At 39.8% G+C, this 15,251-nt stretch overlaps 1 protein-coding gene across 18 annotated transcripts in view; it reads left to right on the forward strand.

Moving 5' to 3' along the window:
* Positions 1 to 15,251, forward strand: part of Syne1 (spectrin repeat containing nuclear envelope protein 1) — a 477,641-nt gene that overhangs the window by 154,803 nt on the left and 307,587 nt on the right. For all 18 annotated transcript variants that reach the window (XM_052750951.1, XM_052750933.1, XM_052750946.1 and 15 more), the window contains 12 exons: positions 546 to 642; positions 1,482 to 1,684; positions 3,996 to 4,160; positions 4,610 to 4,762; positions 5,738 to 5,881; positions 8,403 to 8,576; positions 10,923 to 11,081; positions 11,651 to 11,815; positions 13,451 to 13,585; positions 13,755 to 13,913; positions 14,093 to 14,301; positions 14,910 to 15,018. In XM_052750951.1, the coding sequence (XP_052606911.1) occupies positions 546 to 642; positions 1,482 to 1,684; positions 3,996 to 4,160; positions 4,610 to 4,762; positions 5,738 to 5,881; positions 8,403 to 8,576; positions 10,923 to 11,081; positions 11,651 to 11,815; positions 13,451 to 13,585; positions 13,755 to 13,913; positions 14,093 to 14,301; positions 14,910 to 15,018 (1,872 nt within the window). The remainder of the gene's footprint in view (positions 1 to 545; positions 643 to 1,481; positions 1,685 to 3,995; positions 4,161 to 4,609; positions 4,763 to 5,737; positions 5,882 to 8,402; positions 8,577 to 10,922; positions 11,082 to 11,650; positions 11,816 to 13,450; positions 13,586 to 13,754; positions 13,914 to 14,092; positions 14,302 to 14,909; positions 15,019 to 15,251) is intronic.

Genomic DNA, 15,251 nt, shown 5'->3' on the forward strand with positions numbered 1-15,251 from the left:
TTAGTCTGTAATTTTTGTGCTAGGTAATTGGAATACGAAAGCATCAATAATATGGACAGCATATGCGATTATTTTTAAACTTTCTACTTTATTATTTAAGGAAATCGTTTTCACTGTCATTTATTTTTAACTGGAAGTCCCTCAAAGCAGTCAGTCATCCAGCAGGGCTAATGTTCAAAGAACAACAGACTTCCACAGCTCTAGCACAGTGGGATATTAAAATGTTCCCCCAAATTTAGCACTTTTTAAATGTTAGACCCAGATCCTCTAGAGAAAGTTCTGTTCTTGAGGAAAAAACAGCCTCTGTGTGTGGTGAAGAAATAGAACATTTTCTCAGTCTGGTGTTGAGTTGGTATTGAAAATGTGGGCACAGTATATGGGCTTCGTATTACCGGAATAATCCATGACAGTGGGATTTTGTGTTTCCCAGTAGAATAAGGTTGGGGGAATTGGATACGGTGCCCATAAACCTATGAATTAACCTTGTCGTTTGTGCACAGGCCTAATGTTTGCTCTCTACTAACCAAGCATGTCCCTCTTCCTAGTCTTTTATAGAAAACAGCAAGTTCTTTGAACAATACGAAGTGACATACCAGATCCTGAAACAGACAGCTGAAATGTATGTCAAGGCAGATGGCTCAGGTAACGCACACTGTGGGATTTGCTGAGGGGGCTGTGGTAGGAGGGAGAAGAAGGGCAAGTGAGGATAACTGGAGTGAAAATGGTCCACGTTCTTTCCATGCATATATGAAAGTGTCATAATGAAACTGAGCATCCTATACAGTTAGTAGCCACTAATAAGAAAAGAAAGTTGGTATGGTGTGGACTTAAGTAGAATTTAAAACTTAAATTTAAAATTTCTATGGAGTCAGATCAACTATTTTTTATGGTGATTTTTTTTTAATAACTTTGTGGCTATGCTTTTTTTTTTTTTTGGTTTTTCGAGACAGGGTTTCTCTGTGTAGCTTTGCGCCTTTCCTGGAACTCACTTGGTAGCCCAGGCTGGCCTCGAACTCACAGAGATCCGCCTGGCTCTGCCTCCCGAGTGCTGGGATTAAAGGCGTGCGCCACCACCGCCCGGCTGTGGCTATGCTTTTAACTTGAAGAGGACAGAGTGACTTTGTGAGGAATTTGTCTTGCATAATGACAGTCTTTCTGTGTGTAATCGTCTATGATAGAACAAAATAAGCATTCATTTTTCTAAGTTGCAGTTTTTCAGCCTAGTTTCAATTCCAAGGGGATTAAAGGCAAAAAAAAGGTAGAATAACTTGAATATAGATATGAGAGCTTAAATTACTATGAAGATAAACTTTGGAAGATATGTTTGCTTACAATTTGTAAATTTCTGCCGTAATTGTTGGGAATAGAATCTCGTATGTCTGATAGATGCTCTTGCCGCCAGTGCGTAAGAACACAGGAAAACACCTCGGGATGGTTTTAAGTACAGAATGGAGACAGTAAACTGGTTGTTTCTGATTCAGTGGGAGAAGCTGAGAATGTGATGAAGTTCATGAATGAAACCACCGCTCAGTGGAGAAATCTCTCTGTGGAAGTGAGGAGCGTGAGGAGCATGCTGGAGGAGGTGATCTCCAACTGGGATCGCTATGGTGATACTGTGGCTAGTCTTCAAGCCTGGCTAGAGGATGCGGAAAAAATGCTGAGTCAATCGGAAAATGCCAAGAAGGTAAGACTTCACACAAAAGGAAAAGACATGCTGCAGATTCATGAAGGAGAGATTTCTCACAGTGTAGTTGACTAGTGGTTCTCAGATATTTGCAAGTGTGACTCAAGAATTCTCACTGAAGAGATTTACCCCTAGGTGAGTTAAATGAAATTAGACCTGCAAATACTGGCTAGTAAAAGTTGTGTTAAAACATTCTACTTTTTAATTAAATAAAAGTAAATCCATTCTACTTTTTAATGCAGAAGGGCAGTAAGTAGTAGTAATCAACTATTGATAAAAGGGTAGCCAAATCTAAGGGGCAGTAGAGGTCTATATGCTATATGCACACTGAGGTCTGTACAGATGGACCTGTCTAGGGCTCAGCCTTTGTAGGTTTCCTATTCACAGCTGTGATTACCTACACAAGGTCTACACACACACACACACACACACACACACAGACATGGGACTGAATCTGTATAACAGTACATACCCATGGAATAGCTGGACCACCACCACCTTGATCTCTTTAGATATTCTTTTTGGATATTATAACCACTCAATCAATTCTGCATAGGAGGGAGACTTTTTTCTTTTATTTTTCTTTTTACAATGTTTAAGCACATATGAGTGTGTGCACAACAGTAACTGTCTTACTCCAACACCCCTTACATGGAAATACATGTAAAATAAAATGGACAGTCACGTGTATATGCATATGTATACATACAAATTTGTTTGTATATACAATGTATATGATTTTTATGTAAACCTGATGTTTTCACATGGAAAATCAATGTACATATAAAAGGCATTATACTGTCAAGCTCCCATAAAGAAGTACAATACATACATTGGAATGAATTACCTCTTTTATTATTTACCAATTATCCAAGATTTGTTCATCTGTTGTGTGTTTATACCAAGCGATGCAGCATTTTTGTATTTTTCTCTTGTTTCTCCATTGATATGGATTAAATATTCTTGTACATCTAAAGGCAGTGATTAGCATAGACCCATGCAGATTTGGGCTTTTACTAATCAGATGAAACAATGCCCTGGTGCATGTCATGTGTGTTGGTTTGATCCAAAGAAATGCAGCAACCAGAAACAGGAATGTTCCCAGCTACTTGTGTGGGAAAGCCTCCCACACACAGCTTATGGAATGAAGTTTGAGTTACGTTGGCACTGAGATGAGTGTGTGCATGTGTGAACACAAGCGCCTAGTCTGAAATGAGACGGAAGCTGTTTCACCGCCAAGTGCATTCCCTTACGTAAATAAGAAAGGAGGCTACTGTGTTTAGTGTCCTTGATGTAAATGTCTGGCCTGAAAATGTTTTGTTTGATCTCTGAATGTAATATATATATATATATATATATATATATATATATATATATATATATGTGTGTGTGTGTGTGTGTGTGTGTGTGTGTGTGTATGTATATATGTATGTATGTGTATACATACATTCATATTCCAATTTTAGACAGCTTGCACTCATTATTGTTGGTATGAACAGCAAGAAAATGTCTCTGACATTTGAAGCATTGATTGCTGCTTCCTACAGAAAAATGAGAATAAGAAAATGGTCTCTTGTTTTGTTTTGCCTTGAGCAAAATGCGCCGTATATGTTCATAGATGATGACACAGAGTCAGGTGCACTAGCGTGTGCCTGTAGTCCCAGATGCTTGTTTGCCTCGCTGTGGGGGATTGCTTGAGCCTACAAGTTTGGGACTAGCCTGGGTGGCAGAGCAGAGCTCAATGGTTAAAAAAAAAAAAAGTTGGGTTTCAGAGACAGTCCAGTGAGTAAAGTGCATGATAAGGACTTGATTTGAGTCCCCAGAATCCATGTTAAAATATGCAGATGTAGTGGCTATTGATTGCAATTCCTGTTCTGGGGAGGCGAAGACAGATGGATCTCTATGACTCACTGGCCGGCCAGCCTAACATACTTGGCAAGTCCCAGGCCAGACCCCAGCTCAAAAGAAAACAGAAAACAAAACAGGTGGATGATGGAGCCACTGATACTTGCAGGAAGGTACTCTAAGGTCCCGTGTTCTCCAGCCTTCATGTGCAAATATATATACACACACAAGTGCAGCCGTAGAACCATGAAACATGCATGTGTACGTGTACGTGTGAAAAAAGAAAATGAGAGAGAGAGAAAAACAAAGACATCTGGTGCTTCTAGCTCATACTTTGAAATTTTATTTAAAATCTGAGTTTTGGAAGAGAGTTGAATTCTATCTTAAAGCTTGCAAACACTTTATTTTCATATCCATTATTAGTATTTGGCTTATGGCTTACGAGTGCATGTCCTTTCTTGCTTAGGATTTTTTTCGAAATTTGCCCCACTGGATTCAGCAGCACACAGCCATGAACGACGCTGGCAATTTCCTGATCGAGACTTGTGATGAGATCGTTTCCCGCGACCTTAAACAGCAATTACTCTTGCTAAACGGTCGGTGGAGAGAGCTGTTCATGGAAGTCAAGCAAGTACGTCTTTCAAATCTACGCTCACTTCAAATGTGTGTGTTATCGATGTGACAGGCAGTTAGCTGAGAGGCAGTTTTACTGGGCTTGTTAAGGTAGGAGACAGAAGTGTTTAAAACTGTTTGTGTCTCATTGCCAACTATTCATTCTTTGCTGTGTATGACGGAGGGGCATTCACAGAATGTAGCGTTGGGTTAAGGATTATACTGACATATGGAGCCTGCATAGACAGAAAGAATTACTTTTCAAATCCTGGCTCTCCACTGCCTTCTCCTTCCTTTTTTTTTTTTTCTGTCAAAGTAACTGGATTTATTTCAAACTTATCTAAAATAAGAAACAGGAGTTTAGAATTTTTCTTACTGTATATGAGAATATGTCACAGTGAAGGCTGTGAGTGTCTAGAATCATAGCTTCATGGCGTTCAAATGCTTCTTTCCATGCTCTCCTCACAGTATGCAAGAGCTGACGAGATGGACAGGATGAAGAAAGAATACACAGACTACACCACCACCCTCTCTGGCTTTGCAACCGAAGCCCACAGAAAACTCTCTGAGCCCTTAGAGGTCTCTCTAATTAATGTCAAGTTATTAATTCAAGACTTGGAGGTAAGAACTTTCGGAATCAAAAAGTGAAAAGCATACTGTGAAAATAAAAATTAGCTAGGTCGCTCAGGTCATCAAAAAAGCTGTTTTTGTGTCCTAAGGATCATTTTGATGGGTCTACATATTTGTTGACTTTAACAGAAAATAAACTTGAATTTTAAAAAGGTATCTTTTGAACATATGAAGTAATTTCAAAGTAATTTTCCAACATGGGATTCTTTTCCTCCATAAAATTTATGAAATATCAGGAAAAAAAACCCAAAAAAACAAAAATAATGTTATACAGGAGTTCCAAATAAATGCCCTAAACAATGAATGGCTTGGTGCATGAATTTGGCATTTACATCCTCCTAAAAACTGATGGATCTCAAAAGTGAAATAACAGAATTATCTAATAACAGAAGAAACTTGAAGAATTTTTTAAATGAGAAAAGCAGACCAAAGTGTTGTCTTAATTTTTATAAAACTTTTAAAGGTATAAACACACATAAGAGAAAAGAGTAGCAACTGTAGTAAGGTATTGACTTTAATTGCCACTGTGTGAGATGATAAGAAATTGAAATTTCCACCATACTAAATTTCTAAGTTTTCTCCAGTGACAATAGCTTTTTTTAAAAAAAGTAAATATCAGTTTAATTCTTAAAGTCAGTATTTCCCCTATGTTATTTACATGCATTTACATATGTATTTCCATATTGCAGTAACATATTTTAGAAAGTATAAATGTTATGTCAACTAATCTTGGTGTTGAGTTAAGAATATTCGATTACTTTAAAAAAGAACTCTTAACGTATGCATTTAGGATAGTGTTGCCTGCATGACAGTTAAAAAGGAAAGTAAAGGCTTTGCTACAGGAGTTGGTGGTGAGGATAGAATTTTACACGGTGCATATTGACTTTTACCCCACCTTTTGTGGGATTCTGCAACTGATATGACATGTGTTGTGCACCAATTAAGCGGCTTTAATGATTCACACAGGATATTGAGAAGAGGGTGCCTGTAATGGATGCTCAGTACAAGATGATTACCAAGACAGCACATCTCATTGCCAAAGAAAGTCCCCAAGAAGAAGCTAATGAAATGCTTACAACCATGTCCAGACTCAAAGAACAACTAGCCAAGGTGGGAAAATACTTCACATTATGACATGCTGTGGGACAACCGTACTGCCTTTAGATGCTTCCTACCTCATTGGTTACCCATCCTTGACTGGTCCACTAATTATCCCTTTGAGCCATACTGTGAGTCTTGATTTAGAAACTTCAATATATATTTGAAAAATAAAATGGGATGCCGATACCAGTTGAGACCTCTCTTAATTTAGGCTCTGCTTCAGTAGAAAAATCTGTGTTTTTGAGGAGAGGGTAGTTCAATGTTATAAAACAGAGAGGGCAAAGGAGAGATGGACACAGGTGAGGGCAAAGAGGAAGAAGAGAAGACTGGGTATTGAGCTGAGATTTTATTAAGATGGCTCAGTAGTTGAGAGCACTGGCTGCTATTCCGGAGGACCTACGTTCAATTCCCAGCACCCACGTGGCAGCTCACAACTGTCTGGAACTCCAGTTCCAGGGGATCTGATACCTTCACACCAATGCACATAAAGTTAATAAATTAGTTTTTTAAAAAAGATTTACTTCATATGAATCCGATCTGTCTATGCATGTCTTCTGCTAGCATAGGCCCTCTTGTTGAGGGTCTTCTTATTAAGAGCTTTGAGAGCTCCATTAGAATCTTTTATCTAAACATAAATGTTAAGAGTTCATTGTTTTCAAAATTAACTTAGTGCAGGTGATCACCTTCTAGTAAGTAAGAGGAACAGCATGTGAATCTCAGGATTGTATGAGGAGGAGGCAGAGGGTAAATGAAGGTCAATGAAGTGAGGGGGAAGAGTGAGAGTAAAGAGACCAGCAGGGGAAATGACTATTGCAGAATTAATGGAAAAGATGAACAAATGCAAAGAAAAGGGAAAATAGAAGAATAATAGGCTTAAAAATACTGTCAGTCTGGCATAGTTTATAAATACCACGTTCAGTTCATTTTATTCTAACATTCTAGTTGGAATTAGTTTTAACAGTAATGAACAATTTTAGTCTTACGCACCAGCAAAATTTGCTATAAATAAATAAATAAATAAATAAAAACAGGTACAATAAAAAGCCACTGTTTTCAACTTTCCAGTAAGTTGCTGGGCTGCATACCTGTGGCTTTGCGACTTGCACCTCTCATCCTAGTCCAGGTCCAGTGGTTTGGGACAACAGCTGAGAAAGTGGATTGTGTCCTGTGTTCATCTAAGCTAGATTCTCTGTCTCTCTGTCTCTGTTTTCTCTGTCTCTCCCCACCGCCTCTTCTCTCTCTTTTAGTTGTTAATACTATTACTGTTTTTAGAGACAGGATCCCCCTATGTGTTCCTGGCTGTCCTAGAGTTCACTAGGGACATAAGCTGGACTCACGCTTCTGTCAATCTGGGTTGACAGGAGTGTCTACCCAGACTGGTTTAAGCCATGTTTTCTTCCTGCTGTTTGGGATGCAGCATGCTGATAGCCTTTCTCTCCAACCCAGGAAAGATCAACAAAACACAGTGAGTTGGTAGATAACAGTAGATTCTCTCGGGGTTACTCGAGTGAATGGCTGTGGAGTCTCTTTGCAGCAGAGAGGCAGTGGCTTTCAGTTGATGAGCTTATCTTTCAACCATATATTCTAGAATATGAACATATTTCTGCATGTGCACCTCTGCAACAGCATTGTTTGTGGAACAGTGCTGGTGTAGTCAGCCCATCATTACTTTTATTGTTAGTGTAGAGTACTTCCCTTTTCTTGGTCTTCTGAGAGTATTAATAGTACTTTGGATGAAGTCTTAAGATAACAAGGAGGGAGGGGATTGCCTTGAAAATTGTAAGATCTAGACTTCAATGCAAAGGCAGTCAGGCAGAGATCTTATAGAACTCTGGAATACCAAGAACTTTGGGCCTCATCATGAAGATAATGTAGATATAGAGATGTTGAAAACAAAGACAGATGAGGAATGGGCAGTTTAGACTGGGTCCACATCCTCTGACATGGGAACCTCCATGAATAAATTGGTGTACAGCATGTTCTTTGGACGGGTGCAACATTTACAAACAGAGAAAGGTAAAGCCTAGAGCTGATGAGGAAGGACAATGGGTATCTAGGAAGAGGTGGTGAACAGGTTTGTCTAGGCTCAGAGTTCATGGGCAAAAGCTTAAGAACATCAAACTAGAAGCCCCATGTCCTCTAGACAATGTGGTAATAAGTCGTGACTGCCTCAGATCAGATTTCAGTGAAAGTGAATAGCATGGTGTTTAAAGAGGAATTTGATACCATCTGCCTCTCTGACTGTAATAATTCGCATGGTGATGTGCCATCCAGATGGACAACTTAGATGAAATTTCATGAGAAAGCTCCACAGCCCTTCATTTATCTCAGTGGTATAGTATTTTTGTGTTTTTTTTTTTTTAAAAAGCAAAGCTGAATCACATAGCACAAAATAAGAGAACCATCTTCAGAGATGTTGAAATGCCAAGTGAACATCTCACTCAGAGTTCTTGAGAACTAAGCACAGTGCTGGAACTTTGAGGACCTAATGGCCTCTCATGGATCTGTTTTGTTCTTTGCACTTTCAAAGGTCAAAGAATGTTACTCGCCACTGTTGTCTGAGTCCCGGCAGCTGTCAGTTCCTTTGGAAGAGCTGGAGACACAGATCACCTCCTTCTACGACTCACTTGGGAAAGTCAACGGGATTATATCCATTCTTGAGCATGAGGCCCAGTCTAGCTCTCTTTTTAAACAAAAACACCAGGTAAGAAAAATCCCTTTCAGAGATATCCTCATTTTAAAGTGTACTTAATATGGTTGGAGCATTTTTTATGATAATAGAATTCAGTTAGTGTGAAATGTATTTTTTTTCCAGAATAATAGGGTTCAAGTAGCTCAAACTAAAGTGTATGTCTTATCCAGAGAAGAAAACTTTCTCTGTATCTTTGAGCCAGCCACCTGAGGTGATGGCAATCGGCACCATTTCTCATTGTCTGTTCTGCGTACACTTAGACCGGACATTCTGAATGCCAAATGTGGGAGGTGGCATCTCCATGATGGCTCTCAGAAAAACTTTGGCTCTTCAGCCAAATCTGCTGCCTTGTCTGGAAACAGAAAGGGCCCCCCATAGTTGAAAGGCCTCTGTTTCCCCTCTAACACAGGCTACTTAATTGTTTAACTCGATATTTCCTCCAGCAAATCTATGGATTATATTTCATGAATAAAATTCAATGAAAGTTTAATGTAAAGTATTTTCATTTGTACTTTAGGGAGAATAGGAAAAACATGTAAGCGTTCGAGTTTTTCATCTTTCTGTTGATTTTCTCTTAGGAATTCTCTTAGTGATGCTCTACACATGTGTCTTGGGGCCTTATCAGTTACCTCACTAGCTGATAAAATAGTTAATTTCTTCGAAAAATGCACAAGTTTTTCATGTCTTGATTCCTTGTGTATATGCTTTTTAAATGTATACATTAATTATGAATTGTACTCCATTTCAACCAGGTGTCTATAATATATGTCTTATGGTATGTTTTCTTTGACTATGGGAATAAGTCTGTTTGAATAACCATAAAGCTATGGAAATTTGCTTGCTATGAATTTTTATATTTACATTTAGTGAGCAGATCTGTGTGCTCAGAATCTCCTAGCGAGAAGTACAATTAAATAAGCTGTTTACTTGACTTATTGTAAATGGGTCTGTCCTTCTGATGAGGGTATAAGTGTAGAAAACCTTTGCCACCACACTAACTGAAATAAATTCATGAAAGGGGCAGCTTCAGCTAGTAAATTGAGCAGTGTGTCTGAAATGAGTAACTGAACAATCAGAGTTTAGGTGCTGTAACACATGGCTAAGTACTTATTAACTTTAGTTTCTTCATTAAGCCAACAGTGGTCGCATCTTACAATAAATATTCAATAATTTGTAACATTATTATTATTATGAATAGTATAGTTACAATCATCATTCTAATGATACCAATCTATTCTAATGATATCATGACATATAGAATAAAAATTCACTTATTGAGGAATGGTAACATTCCCTAGGCTCCTAAATTATTCTAAAATATGGTTAAATAATCTTTCTATCATTAAAGTCATACTATTGACAATAAATATTAACATTTTTATAATATATTTTCAATCTCTACCCTTTGAACTTCTAATTGTTCAAAAGGAAAAGGTATGCCCTAATTCTGTTTTGTCAAAACAAGAGACCTGCTTTAAATATCTGCCTATAGATGGGCAAAACGGTATCCAAATGAACAGTTGGAATATTCTTTTCAAAACATTTGAAAATACAGAAGTGCAAGTGGTATGCATTCAAGGTGGAAGTGACTCTATCTCCAGGTGGACTCTACACTGCCTCCAGTGTCCACTCTAAGTACTGCCAAGATTGGTAGGATGTAAGGCTGAGAAGCAGAGAGAAGGGTCCTGTCCGTCACTGCTGCATCCCATCTGAAGTGTATGGCAAGAGCAAGCAGTTCCCCAGGCCTGTTAGTCTTCTTCCACTTGCTTTGATTAGGTCTCATTAGGAAGGAGGATGGCTTGAACTGCATCCTTTCCAATCTAGCATACGAGAGTGATGTAAAATCTGTTGCATTGGATTCACTAAAGGAAGTGTGCATTGTGTTAAATTTACTTAGTGTCATTAAAACCTGATAAGTATATTAGTTTTGATTGTCCTCTTGAAAAGCCGTAGGCCTGCCCAACAGCCAGTTAGAGGAATGCAGAAAATAGACAACTTTTATGTTCTGTCATTTCCTTAATGTTAATAAGATGTGCATGAAACATAAAGAAGTCTAAAACCTCACTGTGACATTTAAATGCCTTGTATAAAAAGCACTGATTTCAATGATTGCTTAAATCAAGTTCTTTTGAAAAGAACTGTTTCTCTGTACTTTTGATTTTACTTATTGCTCACTAAGGTCTAAACACTGTGCAATACTGTTACTTACAATGGTGCCTCCCTTCCTTTGTCCCTTCCCTCCCTCCTTTCCTCCCTCCCTCCCTCCCTCCCTCCCTCCCTCCCTCCCTTTCGTCCCCATCTCCATCCCTTTCACTCCAGCATGTAACTAATACCACCGTGTCTTTCCTTTCCCTGTAGGAACTGTTAGCTTGTCAAGAAAGCTGTAAGAAAACCTTGACACTCATTGAGAAGGGCAGCCAGAGTGTCCAGAAGCTCGTCACCTTGAGCCCTGTGTTAAAGCATTGGGACCACACAAAGTTGCAGAGACAGATAGCAGATGTCCATCATGCCTTCCAGGTAAGTTCATCTCCCTGCTTTAGACATGTAAGTCCAGGAAAATAGAGAGTGAGGACAGAACCCCTCACTCTCTGGTACTTGAAAACCAAATGTTTTATTACTTTTTCCCTAACATTAATATCCTTATAATGAATTAACCTTCTAATGAAATACCTTCCCTCTGAGTACTTTCTAAACGAATAATGATATTAATAATTGGCCAAATGAAGCCTCAATACTTAGAAAACAGCCCCCAATTTTGGTTTTTAGTATATTCCAAACCTATAGGTGGCCCATCTATAGGTTGTATCAACTGTAAGTTGAAGTTTAAGGAAAAACTCACCTCTGCACTGAACATGTCATGTACATCTCTCTGTTCTATACAAGTATTTACATAGCATTTCTGATGTATTATTAAAAGTCATCTAGAGATGAGTTAGTTTTAGAGGATGCCAGATCATGTGTCTATGTTACATGCAGACACCACCTCATTTTATGTAAGAGACTCTTACCTTTGTGGATATTGGTATGCTTGGGGCTCCTGGAGGGAATGCAAGGGTAGCAAGGAGTGACTTATTTTTTGCATTAAGAATATGATCAAGAAAACTGGAGAATGGAAGAAACATGTGGAAGCCAACAGTCGTTTGATGAAGAAATTTGAGGAGTCTCGGGCAGAGTTGGAGAAGGTGCTACGGGTTGCTCAGGAAGGCTTAGAAGAAAAGGGGGATCCTGAGGAACTCCTTCGGAAGCACACAGTGAGTCTGCTCTATGTGGCACATCTGACCCCTGTGTGCGGACAACTTATCTCAGATTGTAAAATAAAAAGACTGACCTAATGTAGGGGAGTAGGGGAAGCCAGCAGGGCATGGACTTTAAAGGCATCAGACCCAAGAAACAGCAGCGAAAGAACTGCAAGAGAAACTGCTTTGCCGGGTAACTTGGGACCATTCTTGAGCTCCCGGGATAGCAGAGCATAAGGATGATTTAGACTCTTAAACTATAAGCTCAGAGAGTTTTGCATTGCTAAACATATTCTTAAATAGATTGTGCTGAGTGACTAGGTCTTTATTGGTCATTTAATAAATCTCCATGGCATATTATAGCATAGCATAAATGCCACGTCATTGGGTACTGAGTGACTAAGCCTTTCATGCTCATTTAATAAACCACCATGGCATATTATAACATAGTGTAGACTCCATGTCACTTGATATTTAGTAACTGACACACAGTCATAGAAGGTTGGGGGACTACCTTCATGCTTCTCTCTCTTATTTAAATCTCATTAGTACTGAAGACACTGGTAATGGATGAATGGTATTGGGTAATGGGTAGTGCAGTGAGAATATGTACTTTAATTGTATTTCTTGAGATTTCAGAGGCATTTGGATATAAACCATACTGACAAAAAAAACGGTGCATGTATTGGGGACACAGTTTTTTAGAGCTCTGCCATAGTCTGTGGCCACAAAGCACAAGGGATCGATCTTACTCATTTTATAATTGTGAATGTTATGGTTCTCACAGCTTTGAATCACTGTGGTTTTGAAATCTCTCTTCATACATACTGCTGAGGATGGTCAAGACTGAGTGTGCATACATGTGTGGCTTCTATTGCCCACTCTGCTGTTAGAAAATAGTAGCTCACTGGTCTTGAAGGCAGAAGTGGATTTTCTCACCATTCTCGAGGATTACAGTCTGAGCTTGGCTTGCCATGATGGAGGGGTTCCCATGAGGACTCTTTCTGGCTCACAGATGGACACTTTCCATGTTGTCATAGGCCAGGAAGGAGACCTGACCTGGAAGGTCTTTCCTGTTACCTCATCACTCTTATAAAGGTCCCATCTTCATGATGTCATCTAAAACTAATAGTCCCTGATGCCCTGGCTCCAAATCTAACCACCCTTGGGTTTAGGATTCTGACATACAGCTCTGTGTGGGACACAGTTCCATCCACAGCACAAGTATTAAGGTACGCACATGGAGAGTGTGGGATGGTTAATGATGGTCATCATGACTGACACATGTTACAGGTAAGGAAGGCAGGGATGGAGATCCCATACTGTAATTCTGAATTTACTAAAGAGGACCTATATCCCTATCACCATAGAATCAAGGTCTAGGGGTAATCTAGTAGCTTTTCAGATTACCCCACCAGTTTAGCAACCACAAAGATATTTTTTCTTAAAATATAGAAAGAAATAGTGAAATGTCAGATGTGATGACTTCTGACTCATAACCAAGGATGGTTATAGTTTGTTCCCGGAGAAGGATAGAGTTGCCTGAAGTTTTGATGAAGGCAACTGCTAGCTGCAAGGCTCAGTGTGACGTGTCTTGTGATGTTTTTGCTCTGCACGGCATCCTAACTGTGCTCCTGCCCTCCGTGATAGGAATTCTTCAGCCAGCTGGACCAGAGGGTGCTCAACGCTTTCTTGAAAGCCTGTGATGAGCTCACTGACATCCTCCCAGAACAGGAGCAGCAGGGCCTTCAGGAGGCCGTGAGGAAGCTGCACAAACAGTGGAAGGTGAGTGGGGGATTATGGGAACATGAAAAATCCGTGTCCTAGAATCGATCCTGCAGTTCGGAGAGTTCCAAGTAAGAGAGGACTAGTTTAGGACATTTTGGCATCTCAATGGGACAGATGACTACTCAGAAGCCTCATTCTGTTTTTCTGGATCTTTCTGTGGATGCAGGATCTCCAAGGAGAGGCACCTTATCATTTGCTCCATCTAAAAATCGATGTGGAAAAGAACAAATTCTCAGCTGCCGTGGAAGAGTGCAGAGCTGAACTGGAGCGAGAGACCAAGCTGGTGCCCCACGAAGGCAGCGAGAAGGTCATCAAGGAACACAGGGTATGTGCCACACCGTAGAAAGTGCATAACTATGTAAAGATACCTAAAGATGTGATGGCCTGAGGAAAATGGTCTTACATTGGTCCCGCCTGTGAATCTGCCTTTAGTTTTTCTGTGAGAATATAGAGGTATTCTGCACCTTCTCGCCAAAGGTAGTGAAAGTGTTTGTCATGTCTTAGATTTTCTTCAGTGACAAGGGTCCTCCTCATCTCTGTGAGAAGAGGCTGCAGCTCATAGAGGAACTGTGTGTGAAGCTCCCAGTCCGGGACCCAGTCAGGGACACATCCGGAGCCTGTCACACGGCTCTCAGAGACCTCAAAGCTTCCATTGACAGCACTTACATGATGCTCGTGGATGACCCAGACAAGTGGAAGGACTATACCAGCAGGTACTGCAGCGTTTCCTGAGATGGCTCCAGTCCATCTTGATCCTTTCCTTCAGAGATTATTATAAAACAGGGGGTGATATAGAGTTTGTTTCGGGCAGTAAGAAAAGCAGATTACTTTAATCTTGCCCATGCTTTTGTACAAAGGTACTTCGTTTCAGATTACTCTAATCTTGCCCATGCTTTTGTACAAAGGTACTTCGTTTTATTTGTTTTGTTTAATGGGTTTCAGTCCAAACAGGGTCTGGATTTTATTTCAAAATAACCCAGGTATTCTTGAGGGCCAATAATCCCATTCCTCTTGGTTTTCTCATATCCTCTCCTCACAGGAGGGTGTCTGCCTCTCTTGGTTAATGTCACTCTGGTGAGACGTATGAAGCCAGACCTCAATTGGTTCCTTTCCTCTTAAGCCCTGAGACACATCAGCTAAGCTCCATGAGAGTTATTGACCTCAGATATTAACACACTTGCCTTGGGCTTCGTATTAAAGTTTCTAGAAAGTGCCCTCAATTTGGGAATCACTGGCTCCACATCCATGAATTCAAAACAGGAAATGTATTACACCTTCCTGAGAGTGTGCCCCTCATCATAAAGTGCTTATGTGCTTTCAGGTTTTCTGAGTTCTCTTCTTGGGTGTCTGCAAAGGAGTCACAGTTGAAGACAATCAAGGATGCAGCCATCGATACGGCCAACCACGATGAGGTTAAGCGTGTGGTGGATGTAAGTTCTGAGCTGGTCCTTTCTAGAGGAAAATTTCCAAAAATTAAACGCTCATAGTGTAACTGGTTTGTTTGTTTGTTTGTTGGTGTGTGCATTCTATAAAAATCAGGTTTCTATAAATTTCTTTAAAGACAGCGTCTATTCATATTACTGTGGTAAGGGTAGGTCCCCCACCACCACCACCATGGAGCTGTTGATAGCTTTGAGATTTAAGCACACTTAATGATGTCTCT

Source organism: Peromyscus californicus, unplaced genomic scaffold, assembly GCF_007827085.1.
Source record: "Peromyscus californicus insignis strain IS unplaced genomic scaffold, ASM782708v3 Scaffold_22__1_contigs__length_63687245, whole genome shotgun sequence".
NCBI classification, from domain to species: domain Eukaryota; kingdom Metazoa; phylum Chordata; class Mammalia; order Rodentia; family Cricetidae; genus Peromyscus; species Peromyscus californicus.